Source organism: Helobdella robusta (genome assembly GCF_000326865.2).
Source record: "Helobdella robusta unplaced genomic scaffold HELROscaffold_20, whole genome shotgun sequence".
In the NCBI taxonomy this organism is placed as follows: Eukaryota; Metazoa; Annelida; class Clitellata; order Rhynchobdellida; family Glossiphoniidae; genus Helobdella; species Helobdella robusta.
In genome coordinates, this window is record NW_008704084.1 from 2147983 (window position 1) to 2165350 (window position 17368).

A 17368-nucleotide genomic window follows, 5' to 3' on the forward strand; every position below is an offset into this window, starting at 1 on the left:
GAGGCCTGTCAAGTTCGACTACCTATATATATATATATATATATATATATATGATTTTCTTAAAAACTGTATATATATATATATATATATCCATGAGCACGACCATCTTGATTCAATCTTAATTCAACACGAGCTCAAACCAGCGTGACTATGAGACAAGAAAAACGATACTTAATATGCTAAAATATCATGCAAACGCATGGAATATTTTTTATATATGAAATCTTATATATTATATTTTTTATCTCCTAAAATCCACTTTTATTCTTGTATAGTTTGAAACTTAGATAAATAAATAACAGCCAGTGCATCCACGTCGTGGGGAATGGGCAAAGGCAGGCCCGGAACTAGAGGGGGCAAAGGGGGCAAGCGCCCCGGGCGGCAAATTTAGGAGCGTCAAATTTTAGACATTTTTTAAAAATTTGAAAAATTTATTCGCATTTGTTATAATATGGATGATGGATCAAAGTAAATTTGATTTTTTTATATTTTTTTTTAATTTTTTTTGGTTTGTTTTTTTTCTATGTAAAGATTAAAATATAAACGCAAATATTATGAGCAGAATCTTTATCTTATTTCTTATTTGTAATCTTTCCCTTATTTGATTTAAAATCACGCCGCGAAAAATGTCGTATAGTATAGTAGGTTAGTTTAGTCGTTTTCATGTTAGAAAATAAAAATGGATGGCAGAAAAAAACTTAGTGGAGCTGAATACAGAAGAATTGCTAAAGAATTACAGAATTGCTGTCACTAACGCCAAAATTAGAAACGTTATTCAACAAATCTAATGTTAATGTTAGTATTATAGTGAATAGTGATAAAGAGGGCTCAAAAGAAAAATCAGGTAAATATTTTTATTATTTCAAATTTTATTAATTGAATAATGGAACATTATGCACAATGTGTATTAATTATGCATCCTTTTGAATAAAATAATTTTTTTAAATATTTCGTATTTAGATGACATGGAAGCTAAAGAAGAGATCAAGGAGAAAGTATTTTGGTTCAACTTCAATCCAACAAATGAAACTGTAGAAGAATTATTACCTCAACAAGACCCCACAACAAGTCTTCAAAAGACATCTAAGTTCCCTTTTGATTTCAGTGATCCTGGTTCATGGCCACAAAGTTTTTCTGATTCAGAAAGATGTTTCATAACAAAAATGAGATTTGAAAATTTAACTGAACCAAATTTGAGTAACAGTAGCCGAGAAGGACGCAATTTAACTAAAGACTGGTTTTATAAAGTTCTCAAAAATGGAGAAAAAATGAAAAGATCATGGTTAGCCTATAGTGAAAGTAATAAAGCTCTCTGTTGTATTCCCTGCAGACTGTTTCCACACTTAGCTTCAAATCAAATGTCTTCTTTAACTAAAGAAAAAGGACTTACCAATTGGAAAAAACTTAATGAAAAGTTGCCTGAACATTTTTTGGAACTTTGAACAGCTTGTATTCTTTTTTTGCACTTTCAACTTCACGTTGGGAAGTTCTCAAAGAAAATGTGCCGATAACATTAAAACCTGAAAGCAAAACAAGATGGTCTGCAAGATTAGATGCAGTCGAAGCTGTATATAAACATTATAGTAAAGTTCTGCAGACTCTAGAAGATCTTAAAAACTATGATTTCTCAACTCCTAAAACTGTGAATGAGGCCAGCTCTCTTTTGAAAAATATTCAAAAACTTGAATTTATCGTGATGGTTAGATTTTGGCATGCATTGTTAGAAAAGATTAACCATGTAAACGAATTTTTACAAAAAAAAGATTTAACAGTTGATTTGGCTGCCCGAAACCTCAAAGGTCTTTTGACACTTATGAAGTCTTGCAGAGAGTCTGCACCATCTGAGGCCATTGCTGAGGGTAAATTGTTAGCAAAAATGAATAATCTAACATCTGCATTTTCAGAAAAGAGACCAAGATGGTTAGATTTTGGCATGCATTGTTAGAAAAGATTAACCATGTAAACGAATTTTTACAAAAAAAAGATTTAACAGTTGATTTGGCTGCCCGAAACCTCAAAGGTCTTTTGACACTTATGAAGTCTTGCAGAGAGTCTGCATCATCTGAGGCCATAGCTGAGGGTAAATTGTTAGCAAAAATGAATAATCTAACATCTGCATTTTCAGAAAAGAGACCAAGAATGAAAAGAAAAATAGCTGATGAATTGTGCAATGATGAAGCTCTGACAAGTGTTGAAAATATGTACCAAGTGACTATGTTAGAAATCATTGACAGAGTGATTACAGAACTTAGTGACAGATTTGAATCTTTAAATAATGTAAACAGTATGTTTGGGTTTTTGAGTGGTGTTAAAATTGAAGAAATGCAGACAGCAGATCTAAAAATTAAAGCCGAAAATTTGGCAAATATATACTCAGCTGATCTCAACATTGATGAATTCATGTTTGAAATAGAAAGTTTCAAGCATCACGCTTTGACAGTTGACAAAAGTTTAAAAAAAGCCACATCAAAAAAAATGCTAAGTCTCATTTATAAAAATAAATTAGAAGAAGGCTACCCTAACATCACTACTGCATTGAGAATCTTTCTCACGTTGCCTGTCACAGTGTCATCTGGAGAACGAAGTTTCAGTAAACTCAAAATCATCAAAAACTACATGAGAAGTACAATGGGACAGGGGAGACTTTCCAATTTAAGCATAATTTCAATTGAACACAAACGAGCATCTCTTATCAATTTTGATGATATAATCAATACATTTGCAGCTAAAAAAGCTAGAAAGATTTGTTTCTAATATAATATAATATAATATACGAAACAATTACTTGATAAGTTGACAAATGACATTGTTTGTAATACAAAGTTTTTCAATTTTTCGCGTTTTATAACTATAATATAGTTGTTTTTTTCTATGTCAAGTATCTGTGTTAACATGCATATTGATATGTCCATAAATAAAACATTTTATTAAGAAACATGTAATATGTAATTTAAAAAAATGCATTTATACACCTTACGGTAGTAGCATAATAACGTCGTGGGGGGGGCGGCACACTGATTTTTGCCCCCCCCTGGAAAATACCCTAGTTCCGGCCGTGCTGTAGAGAACCGATAATTCATTAATATAGCATGTTGGACAATGGATAATTCAATATGACGATGATAATGTCACTTTGGAATCTGTTGTTACCTGGAACTGCGGCTATTCACTGGCTTAATTGACTACCTGCGGAGACAAAACGATCCTTCAATGAGCTAAAAACTTGTGTTCATAGACATTATAACCCAAGAGTTGCGCTGGAAAACTTGAAGTGACATATGGACAGCAAAACAGGGTGTTCGAGAATCAGTGGATGTTTACTTTTTCAGAATGCATGCACTTGCTTCCAGTGCCGATGTGGATGAAAATGACATCAATCAGCCGTTATTCAGCCGTTGAGCTAGGTTTAAGAGATGACATTTAAAAAGGAGTGACGTACATGCAACCGGGTAACATATGAGTTGTTGGAAGCCGCGAAAATGGTAGAAGCTAACATTTCGAACTGCGACAGTAACGATTTGGAGAATTCACTAATAGCAAAAATTACAACATTACTTAATACAGTTCAAAATAATATAAAAAAAATACAAATCCAACGAGAGTGAGAACGTGAACAGACTAACACATAATTCAAGAAGCGACAAAAATTCAAATTATAAAATAAATAATTACAATATAATCGAGGTCCATTTCGTCGGCATTCAAAAATTCATCTACAATTTTAAAGCGTTCAATGGGAAGGAAACAAACATGAAAAGCAAGTTGGATTTAATGAAGGTGACCAACACAGAACATTTTCAAGTTGGATTTAATGAAGGTGACCAACACAGAACATTTTCAAGTTGGATTTAATAAAAGTGACCAACACAGAACATTTTCAAGTTGGATTTAATGAGGGTGGCCAACACAGAACATTTTCAAGTTGGATTTAATGAAGGTGACCAACACAGAATATTTAACAACAAATGTAACTGCTCAGAATCACTGCCCAGCATTTACCAAACGATGTTAAAAGTGTTCTAAAAGTAACCGTTTCCCAAACGTTTGTCGTCCGTAGACAACACGGCGATCACGCACTACTCGCACCTGCCAACAGTCGCAACATTTCATATCAACATTTTACACACGTCATAACAAAGACACATTTCAAAAAAAAGCACTAGCAAGATTCAACCACGTCATCCATCCTTTAGTACCACCAATCAAAACTGCCACACACAACCTTCGTCAACGCAAGCACAACTATCAAGCACAACTATCAAAACGATCCTTCAATGAGCTAAAAACTTGTGTTCATAGACATTATAACCCAAAAGAGTTGCGCTGGAAAACTTGAAGTGACATATGGACAGCAAAACAGGGTGTTCGAGAATCAGTGGATGTTTACTTTTTCAGAATGCATGCACTTGCTTCCAGTGCCGATGTGGATGAAAATGACATCAATCAGCCGTTATTCAATGCACTTATTGATAGCGAAAAAGTTGCAACAAGATTAAATCTATTAAAACAATTAAAGAAGAACGATATTTTAGATGTTCGTTGAGCTGATGGACAGCCGATAAAAGGTTTAGGCACAATCTGTTGATTACAGATAACGCCAGTAACAATGAGTGCATTGAAATGGTGATTGCCTGTGCAAATGTGAATCTTTTTTTTTGTTATTCTTAAAAAAAGGCCCTTTTTACAATCTGTTGATTGTGCCAAACACATACGTTGTAACTCAACATTCTTAATTGAATGTCACATTCTACGTTATATGTAATCTTTGTAATAACTTTATTTTAGGAATATATTTTTTAAATGGTCATAATGCAAAAATAATTATTAAAAATGGCAAAATTACTTTCTTATCTCAAACATTAATGATTTAATGATTCATTACCTCATAAAAATAATTATACTTTCATTGCAGAAAAAATTTCAGCTCCTCCGCACACAAAAACAACATTCAACACCCTTTTAACAAACAAACTTAACAATAATAAAACATACATAATAGAACCTAAGGATAAATCTATGGCACGTAAAATTTCACATTCATCATATGATACCATTATTTGCCACCTGATAAACATTTCAAACACATACCTACGTATTTAACCAAACACAGACAGAGCGCGTCGTGGGAGGGGCGGCACACTGATTTTTGCCCCCCTTGGAAAATACCCTAGTTCCGGCCCTGGGCAAAGGCACAGGTAAGGATGTAGATGACGGGTATGCCAGCTGGCCAAAGGAAAGGCTAAATTGAGTTTAATCACTAGTCCAGATTACTTGGATGCCAAAGCTGAGTACGATTAACCTGGTAGCGCCAAAGTCAGTACCTTCCACTGTGCTGGCTAAAGTTAGAGTGGTCAGAATAAGAAAGCTTTTGTAGAATGGAACGTAGACTGGCAATGTATATATGTAGCGTGCTTTTTATTTTTTAAATCCACTACTTTTTAGCTTCAATAAATTAAAAGTAGAGCTCTTTAGGCGTTGGAATTACTAATTGTGGTTTTCCCTTTGGCAGCTCCTGCAACCAATTTGATGCTAAATGCCTATAGATTACGTCAAAAAGGTCGAGAGAGAAATCTTGATGCATGTTTCCGTATTTGACAACATTTAACAGAATAAATAAAAATAAATGCCCAGAAATGCGCCCAGGGTTGCCTTTGACGGTGGGATAGAATTTTGTACCCTACTGTTCAGCTAACGCCCGCCTAATCTGGACAGCTCCCAGACAATAAGATGCTGATACGCTACAGCCTGCCTGCTCTAATGGGTGATTAGAGCTTAGAATAGATCAACAAACAAGTGTTGGTGTTGAAGATTTTTGCCGGAATCAAAATTTGTTCTTTGGCTGGATTTGGAATCGGAGCCAGACGTATTTCATCCGACTCCGGAAAATGTTATGAAATTGAAAAATTTGTTATTCTAAAAATATTTTTTATAAATGACGTTTTTTAGAAGATAAAAATGTGTATCGATATGCAATCATATTTATCAACGAAAGTATATACTTAAATAATGTGAATAAAATGTAAAGTAACTAACTTAACTGACTCTGTTTACTTTCGTGTGCCGTGTTTTGTTTTCTATATTATTCGTTTCATCAAGTTAATAAAAGTATTAGCGGGTTTGTTTTCCTGCGATTATTTTAAAAATTTTTTTTCAAATAGATTTTTATATTTTTAAATTTGGCAATGCCTCCCGGGCGTACCATAATAAATAAAAAATTATATAAATAAATATTATTATATTAATAATTAAAATTAGTATTATTTTGTGATTGATTGTAGGGTGTAGGGTAGGCGCAGGGAGCATAAGCATAAAATAGAATAAAATAGCAATAGACATACTGATGTGAAAGTATCAGACATTCAACTAACTAATATCTTTATTTTCATTGCATTGATTGAATGTTGAATCAATGATCAATAACATGGAAAACTAGTCAGATGTTTATCGTACCATACCTTTGTTTGAAATTTGAATTCAGTCACTCAATCAATCAGTGGATTGATTAATTGATTGACCTTTGTTTGAAAAAAAATTACAATTAAAATAAATTTATTAATTTAATTTAAATTATCTTTTCACCGAAAGAAAAAAGATATAGTAGTTAGTTTTTCATTAGTTCAATTCAATAGTAGTTCAAATAGATTAGAACGTAATTTTCTTTATCATTGTTTTTATTTTTATTTTTTTAGACATTCAGAGATGCAGACAGAGCTAAAAAAAACTTTTTATATTTTTTAGGTAAACATTTCATTAATGTCCATAAAAATGTAAATCATATAATCAACAAGGCAGTTGTCATACCTTTGAAAAATGTTAAAATATGTATGAATCCGTTTTAATTATTTTAACTAATATAATTATTATAATTAATGTCATGGTTAATATTATTATTATATGTACACTAGGGATATGACAATTTTTAAAGACCCTATCCCCATGTTATTTTTTGTGGAGTTTTAATGCAAAGATCAAGAAAAATCCAATGGCAAGTGTCAACTTTAAAAAAATGTCACCCTCTTAATTAAATTTATATTATATATACATTGTACAAAATGGTTTTTTTAATCAGAAATACAAACATACAGGTTTTAGTGTTCATTTGTCAAAAGAAATTTAATGTTAATTTTTCAATGCTTTTGCACAATAGAAGTAAATCCTGCAGAACTTTAATTGTACGTTCAGCACAAATGTTTGACCTTTGAGTTGAGATTGGAGTCGGCTCAACCGACCAAAAAGTCCTTAAAGTCTTTATTGCCTTTGATCTTTGCAAACGGCTGCCAAATTATTGTAGTTATCCTGATTATAAACCTGACCTGAAAACCAGATGTCACTCCACGTGCCAGTAATAAAGTCACATGATGACTGACCTTCGGCTGACTGTCAAAATTCTGGAAGTAAAATATAAGCTAGCAAAGCATAGATTGCTCGGCATTTATATCTTGCATTGCTTATATTTGGCAAAGTTCTGAAATTTACTTTAGGAAGCATCCTGTTTTCTTAAACTGTCTGTAACAAGTGATCAAGTGATGAAGGAAAGCCATATCATTTCTCCAAACAATTTCTTGAGAACCACTGTCAGAATCTTGTTTTTCTTCTTCAGTGTTAAAATGTTCTTCATCTTTACTGCTTAAATCATCCTTAGTATCTTGACTGACTCTTTGCTGTTCTTCATCTTCACTGTTTAAATCATCCTTAGTATCTTGACTGACTTTTTGCTTAATCAACTTTAGTTTTCTAGGATGAACTCGTTATGTATCTTCAATTGTGGTGCAGTAGCCAGCTCTACCATTTCTTGACTTCTGAAGATTGTTATTTATTTCTAATTAAACTATTTCTTTAACTAGCATTAGTCACACGCTGTAAAACCCCCGTTATTAGTTTAACACATCTTTCCACAGATTTTATAACAACATTTAACATAACATTTAATAATGAGCGTAGATTAAAATCCATGTGCTCATATCTAATATGTGATAATAATTTAAATGTCCAAAAAACAATAATAATATGAAATAGTATTAAAAAATAAATAAAATAAATACGTCTATCTAGGCGCTTCCGCTCTCCAGTTGTATTTAAAACTTTCATTCTTCCAATAATCATCCAAGGAATTTTTAAATATGTCAACAGTGGCACAGTTCACTATATCGGCAGGTAATTTATTCCACACAGGAATGGTACGACAAGTAAAAAATGCTTTTGCAAGTTACCTTTGAACCCGATATTCCCAAGTTTTTTATCATGTCCTCTTGTTCTCTAATTTAAGTACAAAGATATTTTAGGATAACAATCTTGATCATTCAGGTCAAGAAATTTTTTAAACAACAAAATCAGATCTCTTCTAACTCTTCGGTATTTTAACGTTAGCAACCCCAAATATCTAAGCCTATCCTCGTAGTTTAGCCCCCTGCATTCCCTTATCATTTTTGTTGCTCTCTTTTGAACCCTTTCAATATGCTCTACCATCTCAACCTTCCACGGCGGCCACACTGGAACCGCACATTCTAGAACTGACCTAACTATTGTTTTATATAAAATCAAGAAAAAACTTTTATTGAGTTATTGAAAATGCTTGTAAATCATGCCCAACATATAACCTTTCTTTACAACTATAAAAATATGATCATCAAATTTTAAATTATTATTAAATGTAACACCCAGATTCCTGAAATTATTCACACAATTGAGATTTAAATTATTAATACAATACAAATTTTTATCATTATTCTTGCCAAACCTCATGCCAACACATTTTTCCACATTCAACAAAACATCATTCCTTTCACACCATTTGACAATCAAATCCAAAACATTCTGGGTAATTCTGGCATCATCATGAGATTCGATTCGTTGAACAATTTTGCGTCATCTACAAACAAAAACAATTCAACACCTTCACCATCAGCACAAACATCAAACAAATCATTAATGTAAATGGTAAACAAAATTGGCCCCAACACGCTCCCTTGAGGCACTCTACTTTGCACACTACTTTGCCAATCCGATCGAACATCATTAACCACAACAGAAAATTTTCTATTCTTAAAATACCCTCTAATCCAACTGATTATTTTATCGTCAACCCTGTATAGAATTAATTTTTGTAACAATTTTGTGTGGGACACCTTATCAAAAGCCTTTTCAAAGTCCGTGTAAATAACATCCACCTCCTTCCCAGTGTCCACCGCATCCGACCAATTATCCAATATTTTCAACAACTGCAAAGTCGTAGATCTACCTTTCATAAATCCATATGGATATTAATTAAACAAACTATTATCGTTAAAATGCAGCAACAGTGCTTCTTTAACAAAATATTCTAAGACTTTACATGAGATACAACTTAGTAATACCGGCCGATAATTTTTAACACAAAAAGGCGATCTTTTCTTAAAAATTGGAACGACATAACTTAATTTCCAATCACTTGGTAAAAACCCAGAATTTAAAGAAATTTTAAATAAAAAATTTAGATATTCACACACTGAACCGACGCATTCTACAAGTACACGTGAAAATAAGCTATCAGGGCCTGCAGATCTAAATTTATTCAATAAAACTAATTTATTATAAACTGAATGGCTTAAAATTTGTAATTCCATCATTTCTTTAATACCATATTTATTTATTTCAACATCATACTGAACACCATCCCCGTTACTATAAACGCTATCAAAAAATGAAGTCAGAGCGTTAACCAATTATGTGGTAGAGAAAGTCGTCAATTTCTAATTATTATTATCAAAACATTTCTAAATCGTCAACTAAATCGATATCTCAAAGGCGCTATCACATTCATATTAAATTTACGATCACAAAATGTTAGCAATAAATCCACAAAAATCAACAACAATAATCGAACCTGATAAATAATTTCAATCCCAACAGCTTCACCTGCAAATAAGCTGTTTTCATTCACCAAATAATAGAGCCAAATAGAAACATTCACCAAAATAAATAAATAAACATCAACCAACCGCATTAAAAAGAGAATCAAACATCGAAACCGAAATGATATACAAATTGTATAAAAGTCACAAAAACATAACAAAACCAAAAAAATAATAAATTTCTATAATGTGAAAAGATAAGACTTTGTAATTTTTTAAACGAAAATAAGCTTAAATCAAGATTTCTTAAATAAGATTGCAAACTGTTCCACACAGTGGGACCACAAACAAAAAAATTTTTTTTCTATTTCTGAGCTTGGTAGTTGGTACTGTCAAAAAATTTGAGTTGTTTGACCTGAGTGGAATAATTTATTGATTGATTTTTAAACTGCCTTCCACGTTTTTTTCTGAAAAATTAAATACCATTAATATTTAGTCTTTTTTAGAACAAAATGCGAGACTAAAAAGAATAAAATGAAACAAATTAAACAAAACTGAATTTTTTTTTATAAACTCGAAAGAATTTTTATGATGGTTTTATGAAATCAAGTGTAACTACACCGTTGCAGAGCGTCACATCCCACGTTTTCTGAATTCTAAATTATTATTATAACTACTTTTTCTAATATTTTTATTGCAAAGTAAATGATTTTTTCTAGCAAACAAATTTTTTTCGATCACATGAACATTGAACATTGATCATGCACACAGACACGCTTATCATGCTTCTCACTCAGTCCACTTGCCGCATATACCTTCAACATTAATTTTCGGAAACCCGATATCCACAGCAATAGTGGGACAACATATCAGTCCATTCCTCACTGTTTTTGTTGCTCAGTTCTATATCTCTTGCTAGATTTATTTTTTATAATTTTATCAAAATTTCCTCCAAGCTTCTGCAACGTCTGATCTCTTGTCAGCAACATTAATATTCTTTCATTTGGCATATCTCGCACAAATTGATGACAAGGAAATTGAGTAAATTTTGAAATAAATGTAGCTTCCTATATAATCACTTTACATGGTACTTCTTAATGAGTGAAATTTGTACAGTGCACAAAATAAGGTGTAACATCTTTATTGTAATTATTTAAATTTGTTTATATTAATTTTTTATAGGCTCCAATGAGGGTAGGATCTGATTTTCAAGCTGAAATTCCTGAACTATTAAAATGTAATTCAAATTTCAATGTTTATTTTTTTTTTTATGTCTCAGTTGTTTATTAATAACATGTTAACAGGGTAACTCTTGATGGCTAGTCAAATATTTTAGGCGATTGCTTTTTTATGTTCGATGGGTTTCTAACATATATTTAATTGTTGCTATGAATTATTGAATTTTTTAAAGAATAGGATTAGAATAATTGCATTAATTAAAATTTTATTTAGAAATAATTTGAACTACTGTAATAAAAATAAATGTGACATGGATGGCACGGAAATAATTGTTGCAGGCGTGCAATCTCCGACACCTACAAATTTGTTAAGATCGTTGGCCTCACCAGTCTGGCAACCTAACTCACCCAATCTGGATGCCAAAAGTGAATTTCTTTGTGACCAATTATTTTTTTTTCTATTTTGAAGTTTTTAATTGAGTTAATTTTTTTATTAGTTGATTTCTACACTGACCATGCCATGTCGAAATATAGCTACACACAGGAACAGGTTTGTTCAGTCGACTTTTTAGCATTATGTTTTTTTATATTGCTTACGTGTTTCTAATTTTGATGTTTTGTTTATCCAATGTAGAAGGCATGATTCTAACTTATGTATATGAAGGCAAGATTTTCTATATTAATATCTTGTCATTATCAGATATCTAAAAACTAAATAGTTAAAATTAATATAAGCTATAGGTGCTGAAATAATTTTGTAACTTCACTAATTAGAATTTAAACTTTTGGACGCCAGGCACTTGGGTTGTTGTTTTGGCACAAACACAACGTTGACAAGGCCCTGGCAGACCTGCCTCAATATGCTCCAGCTCCAGATGATTGGTGCACCGAGGACAGGGTCCTCTTTGAACAGGCATTCACATTTCTTGGCAAGAACTTCAACAGAATACACAATATGGTTCATTCAGCATACTATATATATATATATATATATATATATATATATATATATATATATATATATATATATATATAAGTAAAGTTTGGTAGAAGTTCTACTTGTAAACATATTTTATTAAATAGATATGTCTCAATTATTATGTTAGAACGTGATTGATATTGATGGAGAGTTTTCACTTTGCAGTTGCCTGAGAAGTCGGTGGGAAGCCTGGTGAAGTATTATTATTCGTGGAAGAAGAGGAAGAACAATGTCAGCTCTATGGACAGACAAGCGAGTAAAATGCTCCATCAAGATTTTCAAAATAGGTATATGATAACATTTTTTTTAAATATTGAAGAAATACATGCAGTGAAAGCATCCTAGCCATCAACGCTAATTTAAGGGGTTCCGAAAGTAAAATTAATCTAAGATTTAAAATCTAAAAAATTTAATTACATTACAAATAAAAATGGAACCACTGTGAAAAACTAAACTGCAAAACTTTTGAGAATTAAAATGAACAGAATAAACTCTACAGCGTAAATTGTACATAAAATTGTGCTTAAAATTGTACAAGAAGTTGTATATAAAGTAACCGTTGAAGTAATTAGTGGTTAATAAAAATAGTAAAAAAATAACAGTAACTCTCTTAAAATAATAAGATTAGCAATCTACAAGAAGCATTTATGAAACGAATGCAGTTGCTAGAATTGTTTTTTTTGTTGCCGCCGAAGTGTTCATGTTTAATGACCTCCCAAGACCCTCAACTGCTTGCTCACGCATTGAATACTTCTTTACATCTCAAGTTACTTGCGGTGAAACATTTCTGGTAGCTAATTGTAAGCTGGACCGTGTTGAACCTAACGGTTATTTCATAGCACTCATATAGTTAAAATGTTCAGTCATAGTTGGTGTTTTGCTTCGGAGATAGTTGGAACATTCGGTAAACGACTGAAATATTTGCTTCATTATGATAGAAAAAATGACTACATCATTGGGTATTAAAAATTTAATTAAAATTTGTTCAGTGAAAAAAATGAAGAAATTGAAAAATCTCAAAAAGTCAGTGAATGCATTTTTCATATTATCTTTTTATGTAATTAACTTCGCTTGTTTTATCAACTTTGAAATATTTTGAACAAACCGATGCTGTATGAAAGTATAAAGTTATCATTTTGCAAGCAATTTTTCTGATTTGTTCATGTTCACATCAGCAGTCTGACTACTGGATGTGCAGTAAGTGGTCTCACGCACGAAACAAAAGTTCATTCGATCTCTACCTGAACGCAGAGGAACTGCTGATGTTGATGAACGGACAGGGGGAGCACATGTTCAGCCTCCTTGATAATGAACTGTCTGCATCCAGGAAGAAGGTGTCAACTGCTTCACACCTGCTTAATGTTTTATTTTTTTATTCATAATTAGGATAACGCTCTGAAGTCTATTAAGTTTTAACTTTTACTTTTCAATATTGATCTGGTAAATTTATAGACACGGGTATAACTTGCAGCTTCATCAATGATCCCTTCTAGAACAATTTTTTTATAGGTATCCAATTTTTTTCATAGGTATCCGATTTTTTTCATAGGTATTCAATTTTTTTCATAGGTATCCGATTTTTTTCATAGGTATTCAATTTTTTTCATAGGTATCCAACAACAAAGTCATTATTGCCGGCATGAAGCGAAGATCATCTTTTGCTATAGACAAATTTAGGATTCCAGAGGTTAGTTGGTTTGTCTCCGCAACTTTCTCCACATTCTTAGGTTCTGATTACGAGACTTGCGGTTCATCTGATGTGGACCTTCGACCATATTGTTGAATACATCTTTTAATTTTACAACACGCTTTTTTATGAGAAAATTTTGTTTTTGTTTGATGAAAAAGTTATTACAATACAAGTGTCATAAATTTTTCGTTTTGATTGGCAGGTTTCACGAACACACACAACTAAATGGACGAATTCTGAATTGCTCCTGGCAGTTCAAGGTTTGTTGTTTTGTTTGGCTGGCCATGCTTTGTGAAACGGTGAAATTCAAAATGCTTACCACAGTCAACCTCATTGCTTAATTGTTAACTTAAATTTAGTTAGTTACATAATAAACAATTTGTTTCATTTTGTTTTATTTTTTATTGCAGTTTTTAGTTTATATTTTTGTGATCTTTAGACATGTTTGGCTGCATCCAGTTCATTTTTTCTTGTATTATTTTTTTGTTGGTTCGAATCTTTCAAATCTACCAAGGTATCAGACAGTACGGAACGAACTTTCAGGCTATTAGTGAGGTCATTGGTACAAAGTCGGAACATCTTGTCAGAAATTTTTTCATGAATTTCAAAGTAAGTTCCGTTGTTGCTTTCATTTGTCATCCTTCCATATCATTTTTATGACGTATTGTTTTCTTTCATGCGTTAATTTGTAACGTATTTATTTCTTAGTTGTTTTTTGGATTTTCATCTTTCTTTCACTGTTTTAGCTTAAGTTTTCAAAACTTATTATATATATATATATATATATATATATATATATATATATATATATATATATATATATTTTGATTTAATACTCAGACACGCTACAACTTGGATGAAGTAATGAAGGAATATGAAAAAGAGATGAAACTGAATGCAGAGAGCGTATGCTCTTTTTTCTTTTTAATTCATCTACCTGCCTAACTTTTTATTTGAAATAATTTCAGTGGGGCGTCTATCTCTGTGTGGTATATATGCATTCATCTTCATTACTTTATTCCAAATATGCCACTCAAAAAAAATTTGCTATATCGATAAGCTTCTTGATGACTTTTAAAAATTCATTAATTGTAAGTTACTAACAGTTCATATTTGTTTGAAACGCCATTCGATGCAGAAGCTAAAAGTTCAGCCAAGAGCTCCATTGAATGTAGGATTATTACAAGCCTTGTACAACCAAATACAACAGCCCCAGTACTTTCAACAGCACTATCATCACCATCAGCAACATCAACAACAACAACAGCAACAACGTCATCCACTGCATCAACAACAACTTCCTATTGACCAAACATTTCCATCCACAAACAAACATCAACCTTCTCTAGCTCTGAGCAACCAAGCGTATAGGTGAGCGCCGCCAGCCAACTTCTTTACATGCTGCTTCATTTTTATTGCTTTATAGTACAACAGAGATATACATATTGCAATAAATTTTAGTTAATCATTTGTCGGGCTGATATGTAGAAATTTGTAGACTTTTGTCATAATCTGATGTATAAAATATTGATGAGAACGAAGAGAGTGAATGCAAAGATGATGATGATGACGAGGATGATGATGAGGATGAGAAGGTTATCGCCAATTACCTTATCATCTCGATAGAGATGATAAGGTAAGTGGCGATGATGTTCAGTGTGTTAGATGATGACGTTAAGTTTAATACCCCAGTAGTGTGCTCAATGATCAATGAACTAATAGTAATACATTCATAAGTACCAACGAAGTAACAACACATCACACACATAAATATAAGAAATAGCGCTATCACTCACACTCAAACAACTACACATGCAAACAGCCACACATACAAACGACCACACATGCTAACAACAACACATGCAAACAACCACACATGCTAACAACAACACATGCTAACAACAACACATGTGAAACAACAACACATGCAGACAACCACACATACAAACAATCACAATGCAAACAACAACACATGCAAACAACCACACGTGCAAACAACAACACATTCAAGCAGCAACACATGCAAACAACAACACATTCAAACAGCAACACATGCAAACAACAACACATTCAAACAGCAACACATGCAAACAACAACACATTCAAACAGCAACACATGCAAACAACCACACATACAAACAATCACACATACTAACAACAACAAATACAAGCAGCAACACATGCAAACAACACACGTACAAACAACAACACATACAAACAACCACACATACAAACAACAACACATGCAAACAACAACACGACAAACATCACACACAGGCAAACACGTGAACAGGGACACCAACAACAACCTTCCACACTGTTGAAACATTTCAACAGCAAGCAGATCTGATAATCTAGTCAACCAATCGTGTTCTATTGTACAAATTATATATATTTATATTATTGTAAAGAATATGCATGCATATTGCATATGTATATGTATGTATATATATGTATATATAATAGGGTGGTTCAAAAAAAATTTTTTTTTTAATATTTAAGTGCACACCCCTTATATTTTTTCCTTAGCTGAAAGTTAGCATGTGTGCAAAATTTCATTCAATTCTGACAATATTTAGAGATTGCTCAATGACATTCAGTTTTTCACCATATTTAGCATATAAGCGAATATTGGTCAGTGCTACAATTTTGTGTTTAATGTTTATTTTGCAGTAAAATGAACAACATTCTTGTGAAAATCATGTAAGATTTAACAGTTCTACAAATTTATACTCAAAATAACAAAATATTCAACACTAAACAAACAGTTCTCACAAGGTAAAGGCAACTTGATTATGCCAAACGAAAGTTCAGTACTGTTAATCTTTGATTGAGATACTGAAATTAACTTGAGGCAATTAATGTACTCAGTTTATGTTTTTCTGTTAATCACTCATAGTATGTCAGACTCGAAACATAGCAGCAGCTGCTTGAGCACTGGCTAATGTGCGCTTAGAGGAGTCCGGAATACGTGTTCGATTGTCCTCCACCACCTGTATCAGTTTTTGCAGTTCTGTTTCATTTTTGGTTATAGACTGGTTAAAATTTGTCATGAGTGCCACAGTGCGTTCTGCAGTGTCATTAACGACCTTAAGTGACTTCACAACATTTGCTACTTTTTGAAATAAAGGAAGATCATTCCATGAGTCTGGTTCAGTTTCACGCAAGATAGCAACATCCATTCCAAGTAATAACAATGCAGCACGAGATGTACCTGATACCAGATCATGCAGTGGTTTGCTTTTCACCTGTTCCAGTTCAGTTGCAGGATATTTGACACCTCGCACACTCCAGTCAGAATCTACTGCAGTCATTGCTTCCACAATCAACTGCTTCTCAGCATTTGCAACCTTATTTGAGAACAATGACAGCCAAACCATTTCTGTACCGAGATACCACAGATGATTCTTCAACTTTTTTGTGGCAGCACTTGCTACATTCTTGTTGATTTCAGAGTATTGTTCAATTCTGCTCAGAAGTTGCAGGTCATTGACTGGTGCATCACTGGGTATTGGGCACAACATCCATGCTGGCACATATATATGGGTTGCAAATAGGCAGAATTCAGTTAAACTTTTTGTTTCAGTTGCTGTTAGCTTGAATTCATTGCGGAACAAATACATTTTGAGACAGTAGATCACTTTGGCCATCCATCTGGCCATGTGATATGCTCCAGGAACACGGAAATGGA

General features: G+C 32.6%; 4 protein-coding genes across 4 annotated transcripts in view; 2 read left to right on the forward strand and 2 right to left on the reverse strand.

Moving 5' to 3' along the window:
• Window positions 1-626: 626 nt before the first annotated feature.
• Window positions 627-4336, forward strand: HELRODRAFT_171362 (hypothetical protein; the record flags this gene model as incomplete). The annotated part of the gene is made up of 4 exons (XM_009018086.1): window positions 627-645; window positions 2126-2439; window positions 3685-3817; window positions 4158-4336. 4 exons carry the CDS (start codon window positions 627-629, stop codon window positions 4334-4336), a joined length of 645 nt encoding a protein of 214 aa, XP_009016334.1.
• Window positions 4337-7472: 3136 nt separating this feature from the next.
• Window positions 7473-10840, reverse strand: HELRODRAFT_171363 (hypothetical protein; the record flags this gene model as incomplete). The annotated part of the gene is made up of 2 exons (XM_009018087.1): window positions 7473-7734; window positions 10716-10840. The coding sequence occupies 2 exons, from the start codon at window positions 10838-10840 to the stop codon at window positions 7473-7475; spliced, it is 387 nt and encodes a 128-aa protein (XP_009016335.1).
• A 479-nt stretch (window positions 10841-11319) lies between these two features.
• HELRODRAFT_171364 (hypothetical protein) lies at window positions 11320-16027 on the forward strand (the record flags this gene model as incomplete). Its single annotated transcript, XM_009018088.1, has 12 exons — window positions 11320-11434; window positions 11506-11558; window positions 11805-11966; window positions 12153-12274; window positions 12977-13010; window positions 13163-13321; window positions 13597-13674; window positions 13880-13937; window positions 14192-14286; window positions 14518-14583; window positions 14945-15048; window positions 15955-16027. 12 exons carry the CDS (start codon window positions 11320-11322, stop codon window positions 16025-16027), a joined length of 1119 nt encoding a protein of 372 aa, XP_009016336.1.
• A 553-nt stretch (window positions 16028-16580) lies between these two features.
• Window positions 16581-17368, reverse strand: part of HELRODRAFT_171365 (hypothetical protein) — a gene marked incomplete at both ends in the record, with an annotated part of 2153 nt that continues 1365 nt past the window's right edge. Inside the window, one exon of the mRNA XM_009018089.1 lies at window positions 16581-17331. Within this exon, the coding sequence (XP_009016337.1) occupies window positions 16581-17331 (751 nt within the window). The remainder of the gene's footprint in view (window positions 17332-17368) is intronic.